General features: G+C 45.5%; 1 protein-coding gene across 21 annotated transcripts in view; it reads left to right on the top strand.

The window, feature by feature from the left end:
* LOC147121217 (girdin-like) overlaps positions 1-22,781 on the top strand; it is a 456,789-nt gene that overhangs the window by 221,217 nt on the left and 212,791 nt on the right. Inside the window, exons 1-2 of one of the 21 annotated variants that reach the window (XM_085981381.1) lie at positions 6,228-6,295; positions 14,084-14,097. The exons of 18 other annotated variants lie outside the window; for them this stretch is intronic. In XM_085981381.1, the coding sequence (XP_085837507.1) occupies positions 6,290-6,295; positions 14,084-14,097 (20 nt within the window). In that variant the 5' untranslated portion in view covers positions 6,228-6,289. Of the gene's footprint in view, positions 1-6,124; positions 6,296-14,083; positions 14,098-15,929; positions 15,952-22,781 lie in introns of those variants that run through there. 2 more of the 21 variants (XM_085981379.1, XM_085981383.1) reach the window with 2 other exon arrangements.

Raw genomic sequence — 22,781 nt, 5'->3', positions numbered from 1 at the left:
GCTGCACACGGCGATGATTTCATCACCGGAGGTGCAGCACTGTGGGGCGCTACCGACTACCGCCGCAGCTAACCTCCCGCTGAATTTCACGGGCGGCGTTAGCAGCGCAGTGCCCGGGCGCTTTGTGCCCTGTTGACGCGCCCTTGGGGCGCTAACTGGAGACGCAAAGCAACCAAATTTCCCCCCCCCCCCCACATGTTTTAAGGGCAAAGGCCATAATAATCCCGATGTGGTGTGACTCCTCATTATCTTCAGTCTGAGTTAATAAAATAGCTGAAGATGTTATCACGATTTTCCTCGTACTTCAGACTCAGAGCTTTATGTTCATGGCCATGTGCTTCTCTGACGGACAGATAAGCCTAGTCTGGGCACTCGTGTCCTTTGAGATACCATCAGCTATTTGTGAAAGGATTCGGGAGGAAGAAAGAGTGGGGTTGCCTTTGTCACTAAAGGATTTATGGCGATGAGGCCAGGTGGGTAAAGTCGCTCAGGGCCCTGTTTATTTCTCCATTTCTCTCGTGCCATCCACCTCAGCCAGTACTGGTGCTGTTAATTCAAGTCACTGGCTTTCACCGACAGGTTGGGGTTTGGGCAGTGAGTCAGGAGCAGCCCGACTAGAGCGGGCCTTGTGGGAACACAGCATCGGCGGCAGTTCAAACCGGTGGCAGTGAGTCAGGAGCAGTCCGACTAGAGCGGGCCTGTGTGGGAACACAGCATCGGCGGCAGTTCAAACGGTGGCAGTGAGCCAGGAGCAGCCCGACTAGAGCGGGCCTGTGTGGGAACACAGCATCGGCGGCAGTTCAAACCGGTGGCAGTGAGTCAGGAGCAGCCCGACTAGAGCGGGCCTGTGTGGGAACACAGCATCGGCGGCAGTTCAAACCGGTGGCAGTGAGTCAGGAGCAGCCCGACTAGAGCGGGTCTGTGTGGGAACACAGCATCGGCGGCAGTTCAAACCGGTGGCAGTGAGTCAGGAGCAGCCTGACTAGAGCGGGCCTGTGTGGGAACACAGCATCGGCGGCAGTTACACCGGCGGCAGTGAGTCAGGAGCAGCCCGACTAGAGCGGGCCTGTGTGGGAACACAGCATCGGCGGCAGTTCAAACCGGTGGCAGTGAGTCAGGAGCAGCCTGACTAGAGCGGGCCTTGTGGGAATACAGCATCGGCGGCAGTTCAAACCGGTGGCGGTGAGTCAGGAGCAGCCCGACTAGAGCGGGCCTTGTGGGAACACAGCATCGGCAGCAGTTCAAACCGGTGGCAGTGAGTCAGGAGCAGCCCGACTAGAGCGGGCCTATGTGGGAACACAGCATCGGCGGCAGTTCAAACCGGTGGCAGTGAGTCAGGAGCAGCCCGACTAGTTCAACAGCAGGGGAGAGGGGTAAAAAGTAATCAAAGTGTGACGTCACCAGGAAGCAGGTAAGTGATTGGTTGGTGAGTATTTGGTTGGTGAGTATATCTCTTTTTTTCTTAAACTTTAACTCTGGTTTATAGTTTCTAAGGTCTCTCTGGTGTGTAGCAGGGACTGTTGGTAAACCAGTTAACTGTAGCGTAATTAGTGGGATTGATTGATTTAATTTAAATTCAATTAATTAAAGGGTAAGTCATGGCAGGACAGCCGGGCCCCGTGATCTGCTCCTCCTGCGATATGTGGGAACTCAGGGACACTTCTGGTGTCCCTGACAACTACATGTGCAGGAAGTGCATCCAGCTGCAGCTACTGACGGACCGCATTGCGGCGCTGGAGCTGCGATTGGACACATACTGGAGCGTTCACGATGCTCAGGACAACGTGAATAGCACATTTACGGAGTTGGACACACCGCAGGTAGAGGTTGGACAGGAAGAAAGGGAACGGGTGACCAACAGGCAGAGTACTAGGCACAGGCAGGTAGTGCAGGGGTCCCCTGTGGCCATCCCCCTCTCCAACAGATACACCACTTTGAGTACTGTTGGGGGGGATGGCTTATGAGAGGAAGGCAGCAGCAGCCAACTTCCTGGCACCAGGGGTGGCTCTGCTGCACAGAATGGGAGGAAAAAGAGGGGTAGAGCTATAGTAATAGGGGATTCAATTGTAAGGGGAATAGATAGGCGTTTCTGCGGCCGCAAACGAGACTCCAGGATGGTGTGTTGCCTCCCTGGTGCAAGGGTTAAGGATGTCTCCGAGCGACTCCAGAACATCTTGGAAGGGGAGGGTGAAGAGCCAGTTGTCGTGGTGCATATAGGCACCAACGATATAGGTAAAAAGCGGGATGAGGTCCTAAAAGCGGAGTATAGGGAGTTAGGAGATAAATTTAAAAACAGGACCTCAAAGGTAGTAATCTCAGGATTGCTACCAGTGCCATGTGCTAGTCAGAGTAGAAATAGAAGGATACTTCAGATGAATACGTGGCTAGAGGAATGGTGCCAGGGGGAGGGATTCAAGTTCCTGGGACATTGGAACCGGTTCTGGGGGAGGTGGGACCAGTTCAAACCGGACGGTGTGCACCTGGGCAGGGCTGGAACCAATGTCCTAGGGGGAGTGTTTGCTAGTGCTGTGGGGGAGGGTTTAAACTAAAATGGCAGGGGGTTGGGAACCTGAGCAGGGAGACAGAGGAAAGGGAAACAAGGATAAAAGCAAAAGATAGGAAGGAGAAAAACAAAAGTGGCAGTCAGAGAAATCAACGGTTTAAATCAAACATGGCCACAGTAAATAATAATTCTAATAGGTCTAAGAGCGTTAAAAAGACAAGCCTGAAGGCTTTGTGTCTCAATGCAAGGAGCATTTGTAATAAGGTGGATGAATTGGCTGCGCAAATAGAAGTAAACAAATACGATTTGGTTGGGATTACGGAAACGTGGCTCAAGGAAGGCCAGGACTGGGAACTCAACATCCAGGGGTATTCGATATTCAGGAAAGATAGGCACAAAGGAAAGGTAGGTGGGGTAGCATTACTGGTTAAAGAAGGGATTAACACAATTGTAATGAAGGATATTAGCTCTGATGAGGTGGAATCTGTATGGGTAGAATTGAGAAATACTAAGGGGAAAAAAACATTAGTGGGAGTGATTTATAGACCTCCAAACAGTAAGGCGGAGGTTGGGGATGGCATTCAAAGAGAAATTAAAGAAGCGTGCAATAAGGGCACAGCAGTCATCATGGGTGACTTTAATCTACATATAGATTGGGCCAACCAAATGAGTAACAATACTGTGGAGGAGGAATTCCTGGAGTGTTTACGGGATGGTTTCCTGGACCAATATGTCGAGGAACCAACCAGAGATCAGGCCATCTTAGACTGGGTATTATGTAACGAGAAAGGATTAATTAGCAATCTTGTTGTACGAGGCCCCTTGGGTCGGAGCGATCATAATATGATCGAATTCTTCATTAAGATGGAGAATGAAGTAGTTGACTCGGAGACTAGGGTCCTCAATTTAAATAAAGGAAACTATGATGGTCTGAGGAGCGAGTTGGGTAGGATTGATTGGGGAATGGCACTCAAAGGGTTGACGGTGGATAGGCAATGGCAAACATTCAAAGACCGAATGGATGAACTACAGAATTTGTTCATCCCAGTTTGGCATAAAAATAAAACAAAAAAGGTGACCCAACCGTGGCTAACAAGGGAAACTAGGGATAGCATAAGGTCCAAGGAGAGGGCATATAAATTGGCCAGAAAAAGCAATAACCCTGAGGATTGGGAGCAGTTTAGGATTCAACAAAGGAGGACAAAGGGATTAATTAAGAAAGGGAAAATAGAATATGAGAGTAAGCTTGCAGAGAACATAAAAACTGACTGTAAAGGCTTTTATAGATATGTGAAGAGAAAAAGATTGGTGAAGTCAAGCGTAGGTCCCTTGCAGTCAGAATCGGGGGAATTTATAATGGGGAACAAAAAATGGCAGACCAACTAAATACATATTTTGGTTCTGTCTTCACAAAGGAGGACACAAATAACCTCCCAGAGATGCCGGGGAACATAGGGTCTGATGAAAGGGTGGAACTGAAAGAAATCAGTATTGGTAGGGAAATGGTGTTAGGAAAATTGATGGGACTGAAGGCCGATAAATCCCCAGGGCCTGATAATCTACATCTCAGGGTACTTAAGGAAGTGGCCCTAGAAATAGTAGATGCATTGCTGGTCATCTTCCAGAACTCGATAGACTCTGGAACGGTACCCATGGATTGGCGGGTAGCTAATGTTACCCCACTATTCAAAAAAGGTGGTAGAGAAAAGGCGGGGAATTATAGACCGGTAAGCTTGACATCGGTAGTGGGGAAAATGCTAGAGTCCATTATAAAAGATGTAATAGCAGAGCACTTGGAAAGCAGTGACTGGATCGGACAAAGTCAACATGGATTTACAAAAGGTAAATCATGCTTGACTAATCTACTGGAAATTTTTGAGGATGTAACTGGTAAAATAGATAAGGGAGAACCAGCGGATGTAGTGTATTTGGACTTTAAGAAGGCTTTCGATAAGGTCCCGCATAAGAGATTAGCGTGCAAAATTAAGGCACATGGGATTGGGGGCAAGGCATTGACTTGGATAGAGAACTGGTTGGCGGACAGAAAACAAAGAGTTGGAATAAACGGGTCGTTTTCCGAGTGGCAGGCAGTGACTAGTGGGGTACCGCAAGGATCGGTCCTAGGACCCCAGCTGTTCACAATATATATTAATGATCTGGACGAGGGAATTGGATGTAATATCTCCAAATTTGCAGACAACACAAAGCTGGGGGGGAGGGTATGCTGTGAGGAGGATGTCGTGAAACTCCAGCATGATTTGGACAGGTTGGGTGATTGGGCAGAAACATGGCAAATGTACTATAATGTGGATAAATGTGAGGTTATCCACTTTGGTGGCAAAAACAGGAAGGCAGATTATTATTTGAATGGTAATAGTTTGGGAGAAGGGGAAGTGCAAAGCGACCTGGGTGTTCTTGTGCACCAGTCGCTGAAGGTAAGCATGCAGGTGCAGCAGGCGGTTAAGAAGGCAAATGGTATGTTGGCCTTCGTAGCAAGAGGGTTCGAGTACAAGAACAAGGATGTCTTGCTACAGTTGTACAGGGCCTTGGTGAGACCACACCTTGAGTATTGTGTGCAGTTTTGGTCGCCTTACCTGAGGAAGGACGTTCTTGCCATGGAAGGAGTGCAGCGAAGATTCACCAGGCTGATACCTGGGATGGCAGGAATGACGTATGAGGAGAGATTGGGTCGATTGGGCTTATACTCACTGGAGTTTAGAAGATTGAGAGGGGATCTCATCGAAACCTATAAAATTCTGTCAGGCCTGGACAGACTAGATGCAGGAAGGATGTTTCTGATGGCTGGGGAGTCCAGAACCAGGGGTCATAGTCTAAGGATAAGGTGTAAGCCATTTAGGACTGAAATGAGGAGGAATTTCTTCACCCAGAGAGTGGTGAACCTGTGGAATTCTCTGCCACAGAGGGCGGTGGAGGCCAGTTCATTAAGTATATTCAAGAAAGAGTTGGATATATTTCTTAAGGCTAAAGGGATCAAGGGATATGGAGAGAAAGCAGGGACAGGGTACTGAATTTGGATGATCAGCCATGATCTCATTGAATGGCAGAGCAGGCTCGAAGGGCCGAATGGCCTACTCCTGCTCCTATCTTCTATGTATCTATGAAATAACAGGGAAGTTCTGTTTCCGAAATGGAGGACGTGGACCTGGAATTTTAGTCCAGTCTGACCGAGTGTGCACAAAACTAGCCTGTAGTGAGCACTATGCTTGTTGTTCCTGGTTCATTTCCTGTTAAGCAAATAGTTGATGGGGTGGAGCAGACCTTGTGTAGCAAATGGGCACATAATGTAAATTTAGGATAAAAATAGTAAATGCTGAAAATATTCAGCAGGTCAGGAAGCATCTGTGGAGAGAGAAACAGTTAATTCTTCAGGTCTGACAAAAGGTCAAACCTTAACTCTGTTTCTCTCTCCACAAATGCTGCCTGACCTGCTGAGTATTTCCAGCATTTTCTGTTTTTATTTCAGATTTCCAACATCTGCAGTATTTTGCTTATGTAAATTCAGAACTTAATAAATTCTTCTTTACGTAAGGTGTAATAGAGCTATTTATAACTAATTAATTTTTATACAGAAAAAATACTTGTGTTGTGTTACAGGGGAATTTTTACAACAGATGGGGGGCTTCGGAAGCAAAAGGTTCGAGAACCCCTGACTTATGGTACCCATGTAGCTATCTGGGTCCCTTGATATAATGCCATGCCACTCATGAACCAGAAATGCTTTCACTCCACCAATGTCCAGGTGGTCAGTGACGAACAGCACAGATCATGCAGGTTAGTGTCTAATCTGAGGCAGCAGTCAGAATTCTTTTAAGGATAGTCCTCTGTGCCTGGTTTATTTGAAGAAGGTAGACTTTGGAGACCACAGTTAGCTTGTTCAAACCTTATAGTCTTGTGACAACCACACTCAGAAATTGAATGTAGATAGTGAGGCTGATGCAGGTACCAGAATGATAGTAGAACAGACTGTTGGCATATTGAAACTTGTCGTGTCTTCACGTGTCTGGACAGATCGGGGATGTCTTGCACTACACCCCACCAGAATCTCCAAACTGTTTGCTGCATAATTTTTTCCAATAAAGAGCCTAACCATGGTGGCAGAGAAGGGCACCCATCCACTGCCAAGACTAGAGTAGGACAATAACCAGAAGATGTTACCAAAGAAACGTCTTTGCAGACAGGAAATGTCATACGACATTCACCTTATCTGCCCATTTCACTAATCCTCTTTCGACATATGCACCATGCAGTGTACCAATGCACTTATGACCAGCATTGTCCTCTGCACTGTGTTAACTACCAAGGTTATCCAATGCATTGCTACCTTATTATGTACCAGCAGAAAGGAAAGCCCTGATATTTACAGAAAGGGGCGTTCGGAGCAGGGACAGGTGGGGCAGGAGGACTTCTGGATGGAAATTCCAAAAGTACAGGTTTCCTGGACATCCTGCAAATATTAACTTCTGGACCCCTCTTAAATTTTTTTCTGCAGGTTTCCCCTCTGATAGCCAGCTTGATTGACAGGCTGTCTGCCTGCCAGGCGGGAAAGCCTGCAGCTTAAGGCTGCAGCCGAGGAGCAGACAGCAGGCAGGGAGAGATTGTGGTCAAGGGAGGGGTGGAGGAGAGCGGGTAGTCGGTGATTGTGGAGCTGGAAGCAGGTAAGCTTGTTGGGTCAGGGGGAAAGCACTGCTGCTCCTCCTGGTCAAGAAGCAGTGCTGTAAATGCACTGGCCTTTTGGATCCGGCCCTTTTCACCTCCTTTTACTTGCCGGGTTTCCTGAGGCCCTGGGTTAAAAATAAAAAGCCTGTAAAAATGGAGGCACACAGCCTCTTTTAAAAGTTGTTATTGACCCACCTCCTGAGAACAGATTGGTTTCCCAATCCGCCTCAGGTCGGGTTTGAAATTTTTGAAGTTTTAATTTCTCACTCAATCCACACCTATCTGTTCCTGGGGGTTAAAATTACCCCCGAAGTCTCTGGACAAATTGTAACCAATTTATTCCACTAGTAGTGATTTATGGATATGTGTTCAGTGATTTTTAGCTCAGTGCTTTTCCTTATGTTGGCGTGTTTTCGAGAACCGATCCTAGTGCTTCTTCTAGATGCTTTTCCAGCTGAAGGAGTAATCAAGATAGTTGACTGCTGAGCACCAAGGAGAAAATCTCAGGATTGAGATTACCTTTACTTCCTTGTGCTGGATCATGAGATGGCCCTGGAACTTGTTCCACCTCGGTGGTGGTTGTTCCTGTGTTTTGTGGCACATCTACCTTTGAGTAGGGGTGTTAGATGGGCTGAATGTGGCATTACTTTGAGAGACATCCGCCTTATCGTGCCTAATCTAACAATTCTCCTGGTGCTTGGCATTCTCTGATCATAATTACTGATCTGCATGGTAGCAGACTTGAAGGCAGCCTTGAACTTAGTTAAACCCTGCCTCATGGCACCATCCAGTCCCCCCAGCATATTGAAGCTAGACAAGAGAGATACTCTCATTATACATAGAATCTCTAAGAATGAGGGCTCTGCTGTACATTAGCACAAGCTCCTTGGTAGGCTGAAATGCTAATAAGCTTTCCTGCACAGATATGGCTAGTAGATTCTTCCTGGTGTATACCTGAGTGACGGTGAATAAATAGGCAGAGAAAAAAGCATGAGAAGAGATGGCAATAGGCTTTCTGCTTCACCCACTCTCCACTCCCCGTATGCTCCCACCCAATTACTTTCATGGAGTCTTCAAAGTGACTCGAAGGCTTGTAGTTGCAGGGCCTTTTTCCTGTGATCCTCTCCTCCTTTTCTTTTATGGTATCTTGACCTGCAAGCATAGAATTAGAACATAAGAACATAAGAAATAGGAGCAGGAGTAGGCCAATCGGCCCCTCGAGCCTGTTCCACCATTCAATAAGATCATGGCTGATCTGATCCTAACCTCAAATCTTCTATCACTCTTTATCCACCCGAACCCATGTGATCTCCCGGGAGAGGCGAAAAACCAGATAAAGACCCAATGGCCAATTTGGGATAAAAAATCTGGGAAATTCCTCTCCGACCCATCTAGGCGATCGAAATTCTTCCAGGAGATCACTCTGTCCCTATATTTTCTACAGTACTTACCTTCTGTAAAGGCGATCTCCACCCCAGCCAGGAACAGGAATAAAACCATCTCCTGAAATCTAACACAGAATTAGAACACAGTAGGAGCAGAACCAGGCTACACGGCCCCTGGGCCCACTCCACTACCCACAGGGCCATGACCATTCCGAACCTAGACTCATGTCCAATTTCCTGCCCGCTCCCCGTAACCCTTAATTCCCTTTACTTCTAGGAAACTATCTATTTCTGTTTTAAATTTATTTAATGATGTAGCTTCCACAGCTTTCTGGGGCAGCAAATTCCACAAACCTACCACCCTCTGAGTGAAGAAGTTTCTCCTCACCTCAGTTTTGAAAGAGCAGCCCCTTATTTTAAGATTATGCCCCCTAGTTCTAGTTTCACCCTTCATTGGGAACATCCTCACCGCATCCACCCGATCAAGCCCCTTCACAATCTTATATGTTTCAATAAGATCGCCTCTCATTCTTCTGAACTCCAATGAGTAGAGTCCCAATCTACTCGACCTCTCCTCATATGACCACCCCCTCATCCCCGGGATTAACCGAGTGAACCTTCTTTGTACTGACTCGAGAGCAAGTATGTCTTTTCTTAAGTATGGACACCAAAACTGTATGCAGTATTCCAGGTGCGGTCTCACCAATACCTTGTACAACTGCAGCAATACCTCCCTGTTTTTATATTCCATCCCCCTAGCAATAAAAGCCAACATTCCATTGGCCTTCTTGATCACTTGCTGCACCTGCATACTAACTTTTTGAGTTTCATGCACCAGGACCCCCAGATCCCTTTGTACTACAATACTTTCCAGTTTCTTGCCATTAAGATAATAACTTGCTCTGATTTTTCCTGCCAAAGTGCATAACCTCACACTTTCCAGTATTGTATTCCATCTGCCAAATCTCTGCCCACTTACTTAGCCTGTCTATGTCCCTTTGTAGGTTTTTTATGTCCTCCTCACTCACTACTTTCCGTCCCATCTTTGTATCATCTGCAAACTTTGATATATTACACTCGGTCCCCTCCTCCAAATCGTTAATATAGATTGTAAAGAGTTGGGGACCCAGCACTGACCCCTGCGGAACACCACTAGTCACTGGTTGCCAATCTGAGAACGAACCATTTATCCCAACTCTCTGCTTTCTGTTAGAGAGCCAATCCTCCACCCATGCCAGAACATTACCCCCAATCCCGTGATTTTTTATCTTGAGCAATAATCTTTTGTGTGGCACCTTGTCAAATGCCTTTTGGAAGTCTAAATACACTACGTCCACTGGTTCCCCTTTACCCACCCTGTATGTTACTTCCTCAAAGAACTCAAGCAAATTTGTCAAACATGACTTCCCCTTCATGAAACCATGCTGAGTTTGTCCTATTAAATTATGTTTATCCAAATATCCCGTTACTGTCTCCTTAATAATGGACTCTAACATTTTACCAACCACAGATGTTAGGCTAACAGGTCTATAGTTTCCAGCCTTCTGCCTACTACCCTTTTTAAATAAGGGTGTTACATTAGCAGTTTTCCAACCTGCCGGGACCTTTGCTGAGTCCAGTGAGTTTTGGAAAATTATTACCAATGCATCCACAATCCCTACCGCCACTTCCCTCGAGACCCTAGGATGCAAGCCATCAGGTCCAGGGGATTTATCCACCTTGAGTCCCATTTTATTTACCAAGTACCACTTCCTTAGTGATTTTAATCGTATTTAGTTCCTCCCCCCGCTATAGCCCCCTGTTTGTCCAGTGTTGGGATATTCTTAGTGTCCTCTACTGTAAAGACTGATACAAAATAGTTGTTCAGTGTTTTTGCCATCTCCATGTTTCCCACCATTAATTTCCCGGTCTCATACTCTAAGGGACCAACATTTACTTTAGCCACCCTTTTTCTTTTTATACAACTATAGAAACTTTTGCTGTCTGTTTTTATATTTTTTGCTAATTTACTTTCATAATCTATCTTCCCTTTCTTAATCAATCTTTTAGTTATTTTTTGCTGTCTTTTAAAGACTTCCCAATCTTCCATCCTCCCACTAGATTTGGCTACCTTATATGCCCTTGTTTTAGTCGGATACTATCCTTAATTACTTTACTTAGCCACGGATGGCTATCTTTTCTTTTACACCCTTTTTTCCTCAGTGGAATATATATTTTTTGGAAGTTGTTAAATAACTCCTTAAATGTACACCACTGATCATGTACCGTCTTACCTTTTAATCTATTTTCCCAGTCCACTCTAATCAATTCCGCTCTCATACCTTCATAGTCTCCTTTATTCAAGCTCAGCACGCTTGTTTGAGATCCAACCTTCTCACCCTCTAATTGAATATGGAATTCAACCATGTTATGGTCACTCATTCTAAGGGGATCCTTTACTAGGACATTTTTAATTAATCCTGTCTCATTACACAGGACCAAATCTAAGGTTGCTTGCTCCCTGGTCGGTTCAGTTACATACTGCTCAAGAAATCCATCCCTAATACACTCAATGAACTCATCCTCAAGGCTGCTCTGCCCAATTTGATTTGTCCAGTTAATATGATAATTAAAATCCCCATAATTATAGCTGTTCCCTTATTACAAGCCTCAACTACTTCCTGATTAATACTCCGTCCAACAGAGTTGCAACTGTTCGGAGGCCTATAGACTACACCCACTAGTGTTTTTTTCCCCTTATTATTCCTTATCTCCACCCAAACTGTTTCACTATCCTGCTCCTTTGACCCAATATCATTGCTCTGTATTATAGTGATTCCTTTCTTTATTAACATAGCCACCCCACCTCCTCTCCCTTCCTGCCTGTCCTTCCTGATTGTTAAATAACCTGGTATGTTTAATTCCCAGTCATGGTCACCCTGCAGCCATGTTTCTGTAATGGCCACAAGATCATACGCATATGTCGTTATTTGTGCCGTTAACGCATTCATTTTGTTACGAATGCTACGTGCATTCAGATAAAGAACTTTCAAATATGTTTTGTAACACTTAGTTCCTGTTTTTTCCCTTTTTAGTACTTTACTTTTTACTCCATCCCTTCTGTCCCTTCCTGATACGTTCTGTTTTTTAATTCCCCCACTGCTACCTAAGTCTTTGACCTTCTCTGTTGTCATTTCTATTATTTGCTCTCTAGAAACCTCCCCCCCACTAATTAGTTTAAAGCCCTCTCTACAGCCCTAGTTATATGATTCGCCAGGACTCTAGTCCCAGCACTGGCCAAGTGGAGTCCGTCCCAACGGAACAGCTCCCTCCTGTCCCAGTACTGGTGCCAGTGTCCCAAGAAGCAAAACCCATTTCTCCCACACCAGTCTTTGAGCCAGGCATTTAACTCTTTAATTTTATTTATCCTAGCCAAATTCGCTCGTGGCTCAGGTAATAACCCAGAGATTATTACCCTTGAGGTTCTGTTTTTTAATTTGGCCCCTAGCTGCTCATACTCCTTTAACAGAACCGTCTTCCTTGTCCTATCTACGTCGTTTGTACCAACATGGACCACGACAACTGGATCCTCCCCCTCCCACTCCAAGTTTCTTTCCAGCCCAGAAGAGATGTCCTTAACCCTGGCACCGGGCAGGCAACACAGCCTTCGGGACTCCCGCTCTTGACTGCAGAGAACCCTATCTATCCCCCTAATGGTACTATCCCCTACCACTACAACATTTCTTTTTACTCACTCCACTTGAATGGCCCCCTGTACCACGGTGCTGTGGCCAGGTTGCTCATCCTCCCTGCAGTCCCCGCTCCCGCCCTCACAGGGAGTAAGAACCTCGATCCTGCTGGACAAGAGCAAGGGCTGCGTCTCCTTCAACACTACATCCTGGATCCCTGTACCTTCCTCACTCGTAGTCACACCGTCCTGTCCCTGACCACGGACTACACCTGCAGTAATTAACTTCATAGGTGTGACCATCTCCTGAAACATAGAGTCCAGGAACTTCTCCCCCTCCCTGATGTGTCGCAGTGTCTGAAGCTTGGTCTCAAGCTCCATAACATGGAACTTGAGTTCCTCTAGCAGCAAACACTTGTCGCAGATGTAATCACCGTGAGCCTCAATGGGGTCCACTGGCTCCCACATCTCGCAACAGTAACACATCACCTGCTCCATTCTATATAATTAATTAAATTTCTTATTATTAGTTATTACGACCCTGCCCGGATATAGATGATAATATCACACCACAATTCAATAGGACTTACCAACGTAAAGGTATAAAAGAGAAGAGAAGGAAGAAAACCAACTAACCAGCTGATCACCAACCTCCTCCTTGAATACTATCTGTGGGGCCTGTTTGGTTGACTCGTCTAGCTGCTCCGCCTCCACAGTGCTGTCTAAGCCTGGGAGTGGGGGGAAAAACAGAGCAAAAAACACACCCTCACCTCCCACTTGCCCGAACTCTCCCACTTACCAAAACTCCAGCAGCACTCAATGCACAAAGCACTCTGTGCACAGCACTAGCCCCTCCCCTTTTATACCCGGATTCTACTTCCGGTTTAAACTGCCCAATAGTTTAATATACCCTTAAAAAATTAAACTTACTTCAAATAATTGACTTCTTAACACATTAAAATTCACAAAATAAACTTAAATGATTTTTCTCCCACTTACCAAAACTCCAGCAGCACTCAATGCACAAAGCACTCTGTGCACAGCACTAGCCCCTCCCCTTTTATACCCGGATTCTACTTCCGGTTTAAACTGCCCAATAGTTTAACATACCCTTAAAAAATTAAACTTACTTCAAATAATTGACTTCTTAACACACTAAAATTCACAAAATAAACTTAAATAATTTTTCTCCCACTTACCAAAACTCCAGCAGCACTCAATGCACAAAGCACTCTGTGCACAGCACTAGCCCCTCCCCTTTTATACCCGGATTCTACTTCCGGTTTAAACTGCCCAATAGTTTAATATACCCTTAAAAAATTAAACTTACTTCAAATAATTGACTTCTTAACACACTAAAATTCACAAAATAAACTTAAATGATTTTTCTCCCACTTACCAAAACTCCAGCAGCACTCAATGCACAAAGCATTAGTGTTGAGATGTTGTCAGTATCAGGAACATATAAAATGACAGCTATTGTACAGCCCAACATCAGTGTGAGCACAAAGCTAGGTTTTGTTTGAAAGATTATTTTGTGTGAAGACCTTTTTTAAGATGTCAGTGTACCAAGTGTATTATAAATCACTGCTGGGATTTGAGCAATGCTGCAGTATGAGTATGCATGCTAAGGATTCAGAGGGCTGTAAGAAGGTCTGAGTGCTGAGCATCGGGTAGCAGTCAACCTGTAGCATAGTGTGAGGAAACACTATGTGGCTTGTAGACTTTGCCTATCTGTTTGGTATATATTACTGGTGGGTAGCCTTACATTGACCGATTTTTTTTCTTTTGCTCCCCATGTCCACCAACTTCCTCCTTATTTGCTGTCATGTCTTCTGGATGGTCAACAAGCACTTACCTTCCAGGTAATTTGGAGCACCCTCTTGTAGACAAGGTGTCCCGGAGAGCATTTGTGAAATAGGTGTTGTTTTCAGTTGTGTCAAGTGAGAAGCTATTTCCAATGACGTTTTGATGACAAAAAACTCTCTTTATAAGTTCTTGCAGCCCTTTAAATAATTGCAGCAATGCCAATATCGCCCCCCCCTCCAAAAAAACCTGTGAGTTCCTAGCAATTGATGAATTAAATTCTAGAAGCTTGCCTTGAATCCATAATGAGGACCAAAAATGCAATGATCATGTGCTGCATAAGTCAGCTGTGGTAAAATTGAGCAGCGTCTCCCCCTATCATGTGGTCCTTCTCTTCGACGTAGGAGTACTGGGATAGAGTGATTAAGTTATTATCTTTGTAGTGAACCTTGAGCATTTTCTCTCATATCTTGGGGCTCCCTCTTGAAGTCCCTCGAGATTTGTGCTTGAACCAACTCGTAAACCTCCTTTCATTTGCTGCTCATTGTTGCATTTGAGTCTATGGCATCAGGTAAGGCACCTCCACACCTTGCCTGAATCAATTTACTTAGGAGTATAGTTCAATGAGAGAGGACCATTCACTATCTGCAACTATTTTGGGCAAAATTTCTGTAAATTTGGTCTGCATTTCTATATTATTATGCACTGTTAGCAGCCAGTAGCTTGTGACTGCAGATCCCTGGATTAATTTCCAGGGTTTTTAGCAACATGTCTGGGGGAGTAGAGGGTTTTGTATTTCCCTTCCTATAGATAACTCCATCTTTTTTTATCTCATCACTTGTTTCTTTCCCTCCCCTTTTTACTTAGCTGCAGGCTTGATTTATTTTCTCTGCTACCCTCTTCCTTTGGTTACATGTGAAAGTAATTCCTAGTTTGGTACTAGGCACTGGTTCTCATCCTCATTTATTTGTTAGCTCCTTTTGGCGGTCATGTTAACAGCTTCTTCACTCTTGTCTCACCTGACTAAATTAATTTTATTCAATGGACTTTTGTGGGTAGGTTGTTCCCATTTAGGGTGAGATTTCATCTCCAGTTCTAGATTGTTTCCCACTCAGTTTAATTGTTTCATTGAGTTTTTAATATCTATTTACTTTGTTACAGTAGACTAATTTGTAGTTACATTTATTCCAATACTAGTCAATACACCGTAAAACAGTGGACAACAGAAGCTGTTGCAATAATAATGTTCATGAAGATTAAAGATCAACAAAATAAACTGTGCTATTAGTTTTGTTTGCCACACAGTCACGGTAGGAAAACTCAACCCACACAAACCTACATGACCGCTCTTTCACAACAATGAAAGGTTACTGATGAAAATTGCGACACAGCTAAGCAGGCACCGGTGAATTAATGGAGCAGGCGCACCAGGAAATCAATAAGCATCACATCAGCTAATAAATTAAGGGAGCAGTGGGTGCCAATAAATCAATAGCGCACCAGCAAATCAATAAATCAGTGCAATAATGCACACCAGTGATCAATGAATTCATAGAGCAGCAGGCATAAGAAACTTTATTAATTAAAAGAGTAGTAAACAGCATTAAATTAATAAAATAATGGAAAAAACAGGTATCAATAAATTAATATAGCTGTGGACACCAGTGAATAACTAAATTAAGTGCAAAGCACGGAAGTGTATTAATTAATAAATGTATAAAGCAGCAGCCCCAGTGAATTATTAAATTAAATTAATGGAGCAGCAGACGTATTAGTGATTCAACAAATTACATTGTTGTTTTGATTTGGATTTGATAAATTTATAAATTATGTTTGGAATTCTTGTTTTGTGGTTCCTCTCATTTCAGCTTTGTGCCCAGGAGGACGCTGTGATGTTCTGTGACAGAGGGATGGTAAGATGGGGAAGTGGTGAGCAACGGGAATCTGGGGGGTTCATTTATTGGAACTGGAGTCTGATGAGACACTCCGGACAGCCCGTCCGGAGTGATCTGCTGCCTGCCTCCTCTCTTCCTCCTCCTGAGGTGGTCCTGGAACCCGTGGTGGCAACGGCTGCACCCTCATGATGGCCAAACTGGAAATTGCAGAAGACCACCACAAAGTGGGACACCCGCTCCGTCATGTACTGGAGGGCTCCTCCCGAGCGGTCAAGGCAGCGGAACAGTTGCTTTAGCACCCCGATGGCCTGCTCGATGAGGTTTCTCGTGGCAGCGTAGCTCTCATTATATGAATGGTGGGGTTATGGATGGGAGTCATCAGCCAGGTGCAGAGCAGCTAGCCCTTGTTTCCGCAGCCACCCTCGGGTTTGACGTGGTGGCTGGAAGATTACTGGTGCAGGATGAAGGCATCATGACTGTTGCCAGGATACCGGGCATTTACCATTATGATGTGTTGGCCGTGGTCGCACACCAACCGCACATTCAGTGATTGGTAGCCTTTGCAGTTATGGAACATCTCAGGATTGTTATAGGCGGCCGCAAAGCCACATGTGTGCAGTTGATGGCGCCCTGCACCATGGGGAAGTCCGATATCCTGGCAAAGCCACATGCGCACTCCTGTTGCTTCTCTGTGTTTAGAAAGAAGATGATAGAAGTCCCTTCTCCTGGAGTAGAGCCTCTGCGACCTCCCGGATGCAGCGATGGACAGCGAACAAGGAGATGTTAGTTATGTCTCCTGCTCCAGGCTGGAAGGATACTGTGGTGAAAAAATTGAGGACTACTGGCAGCATTGTTGTCGCTCTGCTCTGAGGTTGCAGGAGGTGGCAAAGTTCTGTTACCACCTCCATGGTGAAGCGGAGCCTCCTAATACACTGCTCCTGGCTTAAGTGCAGATAGGAGAAGTGCTCTCGGAAGACCCGAGGGGGGGTGAGGCCTCCAGCCCCTCCTCCTCCTCCCTCTGTGAGCATCTTGCCCTCTTCTTCTCTGCCTCCACTCCATCTCCTTGTCATACTTGAGCGCGAGGGGGACTGCAAGTAGAGCCACCATGACTGGGACAAGAACCCTTTAAATGATGAGCAATGCGTTCTCCACTTGCAGCACCACTCCCTGTCACCTCAGCAACTTTAAATAACTGTAGAAAGCTCCAAACGGTTGCACAAACTTACGTAGAGCCAGTAGAAATCAAAAAGCATGTCAGCTGAAAGTTGTTGATGATCTCTTTAAATAGCGGAGTCCTTCCTGCTTCTGAACGCACGTTCAGCTGGTCATTATTTGGAGAGGGCGTTAAATAGAGCGATGACGTCCAAATGGCAGATTGTGCGTCAAATCAGCATTGCACACTCATTGATGCACGATCAGCCTCATTTCCATTTCTGCAGCGAGCGCAGGCAATGGCAGTGCTTCCGACCTGCCCAAAATGGAAAGTTCCGCCATGGACCCGCCAGAAGCAAGGTGACCGCCATTTTTTCTTCCAAACCAGCCTTAATGGCTGGCATAAATGGGTCCAATTGCCCGGCCGCTGAAAATGAAAACCTAGCTGCGAGATGCAAAAAAAAGGCAGCCAGAGCTGGGTGACTTGCCACAGCGGACTTAATAGCAGTGTTGCTTATTAAAAGTAATAGAAGAAGGTGTTGCTGTTGCATTTGGACATTACATAATATTACAAAAGTGTTACTGAATCGCAACAACTGAAATAGGAGTGACAAAGAGGAAAACGCAAGAAATTGTATATATAGATTATAGTAAGGTTAATGCTATAACGGATGCTGCTTATATTCCAAATATTTGAATAATTGTTGAATTATTGATACCACAAGGTTCCCCATTTATAATACAAAATCCTCTTGAGAGTCTTGCTTGCATATTGGTGGGAAAATGGGTCATAGTACCGTCACTTTTTCAAAAGTAGCAACAGAACTTTAGAATTCAAATCAGCAAATGGAGAAGTAACGGCTTTACATAGTTTCCTGACTTTCCTTGCATTTTAAAATTCAAAAATGCACTACGTAATGAAGATCACCTGGTGGCCTAACTTTCATCATTAGTGAAGTGTTAATCTACCAAATTTCCATCAAATTCACGTTTTGTTGGAGTTTGTTCGTTCAAAAAGGAATTTTAACCAACCACTATTGGAATTCCTGCAATATGAAGGACCAAGTGTAATGATGTGGGTGCATTTCAGACACCTTTTCTTATGCCTAGCACAAAATGCCACTTCCTCAGGCAAGCCTAAATTTTTCTGTGAAACAAAATGTCACCTTATGTGCAGTGTAATGTGGAAAACCGTGTGCCTAGAGTGAACAATAAAACCACTCTGCCGCTGATTAGCTTGTGGAATGTAGTTTTTTTAAATTCGTTTTTATGGGATGTGGGCGTTGCTGGCAAGGCCAGCATTTAGTACCCATCCCTAATTGCCCTTGAGAAGGTGGCGGTGAGCCACCTTCTTGAACCGCTGCAGTCATGTGGTGAAGATACTCCCACAGTGCTGTTAGGTAGGGAGTTCCAGGATTTTGAGCCAGCGACGATGAAGGATCGGCGATATACTTCTAAGTCAGGATGGTGTGTGACTTGGAGGGGAACTTGAAGGTGGTGGTGTTCCCATGCGCCTGCTGCCCTTGTCCTTCTAGGTGGAAGAGGTCGTGGGTTTGGGAGGTGCTGCCGAAGAGGCCTTGGCGAGTTGCTGCAGTGCATCTTGTAGATGGTACACACTGCAGCCACAGTATGCCGGTGGTGGAGGGAGTGAATGTTTAAGGTGGTGGATGGGGTGCCAATCAAGTGGGCTGCTTTGTCCTGGATGGTGTCGAGCTTCTTGAGTGTTGTTGGAGCTGCACTCATCCAGGCAAGTGGAGAGTATTCCATCACACTCCTTACTTGTGCCTTGTAGATGGTGGAAAGGCTTTGGGGAGTGAGGAGGTGAGACGCTTGCTGCAGAATACCCAGCCTCTGATCTGCTCTTGTTGACACAGTATTTATGTGGCTGGCCCAGTTAAGTTTCTGGTCAATGGTGACCCCCAGGATGTTGATGGTGGGGGGATTCGGCGATGGTAATGCTGTTGAATGTCAAGGGGAAGTGGTTAGACTTTCGCTTGTTGGAGATAGTCATTGCCTGGCACTTGTGTGGCGTGAATGTTACCTGCCACTCATCAGCCCAAGCCTGAACGTTGTCCAGGTCTTGTTGCGTGCGGGAATGGACAGCTTCATTATCTGAGGAGTTGTGAATGGCGCTGAACACTGTGCAGTCATCAGCGAACATCCCCATTTCTGACCTTATGTTGGAGGGAAGGTCATTGATGAAGCAGCTGAAGATGGTTGGGCCTAGGACACTGCCCTGAGGAGCCCTGAAGAAGTACAAGGTGCCTTATACACTTTAGATCTCATTGACCAAATAACATTGAAGAGTATCAGCCTCTTGACAGGCTATACACTACAAATTGAGTTTTTCTAAAAAGTAAAATATACAGAAGCAAAACCAAACATTTGCTTCACGGCTGTTATCCTGATGAAGTGCAATGTTATACCCGATGATGGAACTGAGAGAGAGAATAATTGCACACTAGCCTACATATGTCGCCTAAGTCCTGCTGCATGTAAAGTCCAGTTGCTTGAAGAAATAAGGAAAGTGATGTGTATATACAAGTTTTTGGCTAAAATTGCATTGTGATTTTTGCTGTTGGTATTGGAACATCCCACATGAGAATTACCTCGATTTCCAAAAGGCCTTCGCTAAGGTGCCACATAATATAGACTAATAAATAAGGTCAGAGCATGCGGAGCCAGGGGACAAGTAGCAGAATGGATAACTAGCTGGCTGCAAGACAGAAAGGAGAGAGTAGGGGTAAAGGGGAGCTATTCAGAGTGGCAGAAGGTGGGAAATGGGGTCCCACAAGCATCAGTGCTCGGACCACCTTTGTTCACAATTTATATTAAACATTTAGGGGGTGAAATTCAGTATCGTCTAGTATCAGGTACTAATGATTCCCAGCTTTTTCAAAATTCGGTGTTTGCGCTCCAGGAAGGAAGTGGAACACTAAATCAAGCGCTCCACTTCCTGGAGCGCTAAAGGACGCAGGCAGGGTGGTAGAGGTGCAGCGCTGCGCAATGTTCCATGCAGCGCTGTCGCAATCTGAGGCTCCTTCCCTCCCTTAAAGGGAAGGGCCATCGCTGCAGGTTATGCGATGGGACAAGTTAGCTGGTCCCTGATGGCAGCCGTGGTCCAGCCCAATCAGCCTCATGCACTCCAGGAGCAATCGAAAAAAATCACTTGAAACATTGTTAACATTTTTCTCCTACCCGCGCAAACATCTTTTATTTGCGCCTCCAACGCTCCTGGCCTCCCGAACAGCGCTTCCTGCAGCTGTCGGTGTTGTCGCCCGGTGATGCAGCAGGGGGCGGAACCGAAGTTCGGGACTGGGCTGACGCGCACGGCAATGACGTCACGATCTCCGGACGCAGGAGATCGTAGTGCAAAGTGTTACCGCCTCCGCAATCCTCTTGGCCAATTTAGCGGGAGTCGTTCATTTGGCCGCGCCTGGTTGGTAAGTCATTAGCGTCTGGAGGCGATAACGGGAGGCGCTAAGGTACCGAATTTCTCCCCCTTAGACTTTGGAATCAAAAACTCAATTTCTAAATTTGAGGATGACTCCAAATATGGGGGAATAGTCAATACTGAGGACTGCAACAAATTACAAGAAGACATTAATAAACTTGCAGAATGGGCATATAATTGGCAAATGAAGTTCAACACAGGTAAATGTGAGGCATTACATTTTGGTAGGAAGAATAGGGAGGTCACATCACTTGGAGGGTGCGAGTCTAGGTGGGGTAGAGGAACAAGGGGATCTAAAAGTACAAATCCACAAATCACTGAAAGTTGCGACACAGGTTAATAGTCAATACTGAGGAGGACTGCAACAAATTACAGGAAGACATTAATAAACTTGCAGAATGTGCATATAATTGGCAAATGAATTGCAACACCGATAAGTGTGAGACATAACATTTTGCTAAGAAAAATAAGGAGGTCACATATTGCTTGGAAAATAAGAATCTAAATGAGGTAGAGGAGCATCGGGATCTGGGCGTACAAATATACAGATTATTTAAAGTAGCAATGCAGGTTAATAAGGCCATAAAAAAGCAAACCAAGCACGAGGGTTTATTTCTAGAGGGATAGAATTGAAAAGTAAAAGTTATGCTAAACTTGTATCAAACCTTGGCTAGACCACACTTGGAGTACTGTGTACAGTTGTGGTCGCCTTATTATACAAAGGATATAGAGGCACTGGAGATGATGCAAAAAAGATTTACAAGGATGATACCAAAAATGCGTGGTTATACCTACCAGGAAAGGATTAACAGGCTGGGTGTCTTTTCTCTTGAAAAGAGAATGCTGAGGGTTGACCGAATAGATGTCTTTAAAATTATGAAAGGCTTTGACTAGAGTGGACACAAAGGGGTCGATTTTAACTCGGGTGCGGGAAATTGTCGGGTTCCCCGAATTTGGTGTTTCCTACATGAATCTAAATGGGTGTGTGAGATTGATGCAATTTTAACTCAATTGGCCAATTGGTTTCCAACGTGTGGGAACCCTTGGCAAAAGAGTATTTCCAGTCAGAAAGTCGCATAATATGACATCATTATTGCTGCCGCATTTAGGGTCTGCAACAAGCCTTGCTTCTTCTGCAGGCTGCCAACCTTTTGGCATTTGCTGATACACTGAGCTGAAAGCAGAATGGCAAGAGAAAGACCGAGGTCTGCACCCCCGTTTTGACGACGTTGCCCTGCAGGCTTTAGTGGAGGGAGCAAGAGCTCACAAGGAGGTGCTCTTCCCTTCATCAGGGAGGAAGATGCCTCCCCAGCAGACAAAGGCTGCGTGGCTGCAAGTGGCAGAGGAGATCAACTCCTTATCGGCTATCTACAGAACCTGGATACAGTGCAGGAAGAGATTTCATGACCTTCAGCACACTGGAAAAGTGAGTATGAAGTTCCCATCACTCGCAATCTGATCTCCATTGCCTCTCCTCACCAGCACTCAGCTTTAGCAATCTCTTCCTCCACATCCCACTTGACACTGACATTCAAGCACCCTTACCCATTCCCTCTCTATGCTCACATTCACCTAACTATTCGACTATGCAGCCCTCACACTCCCTATCACTCTGATGCTATGAAAACAACTAACAACACACAGGGAGGGCCCTTGGTCTTGCCACCTCACTCCATCTTTGTCTCCTTCTAAGCATCTGTGCTATGGATTCTCTACACTCACTCCTTCATTCTCACTCAAACTCCACTTGTCTCCCTCATTGCAGGAAAAGAGAGCTCACAATAAAAGAGAACGAGCGAGACAGGAGGAGGGCCACCGTCAGTAGCCCACCTCACCCCCTGGGAGGAGGCGGTCCTGGAAATCGGATGACTGAAGATTGAGGCGCAAGTGGGGGACAGACAGACGGGTCCTTTACAGCAAGCTGGTGACAGAATAGTTTTCCATCTCTCTCATTGACATTGCATGAGTCGCTGATAATGATTCTGAAGCTGTAACAGATGGACCTATAATCATCTGCAATATGCAATGTGCATGTAACCTTTACCTCACACCTCTAACTCTTTCCTTCACTCCCCACAGGACCATCGAGAGCCCCCGTCCCCACTGTCCAGGAGGAAGAGCCTGAGCTTCCAGACTCCTCAGAGGAATCTGCAACCTCTGAGGGCGCAGCGTCAGCAGAATTCAGCGCACCCAGCACCAGCACAGACACTCACACCTCGGCGGGACCTTCAGGACATAGAGT

Source organism: Somniosus microcephalus, chromosome 3, assembly GCF_052327205.1.
Source record: "Somniosus microcephalus isolate GS21.2 chromosome 3, FLI_Smic_1.0, whole genome shotgun sequence".
NCBI lineage: Eukaryota > Metazoa > Chordata > Chondrichthyes > Squaliformes > Somniosidae > Somniosus > Somniosus microcephalus.
This window is presented reverse-complemented; position numbering and strand designations above follow the sequence as displayed.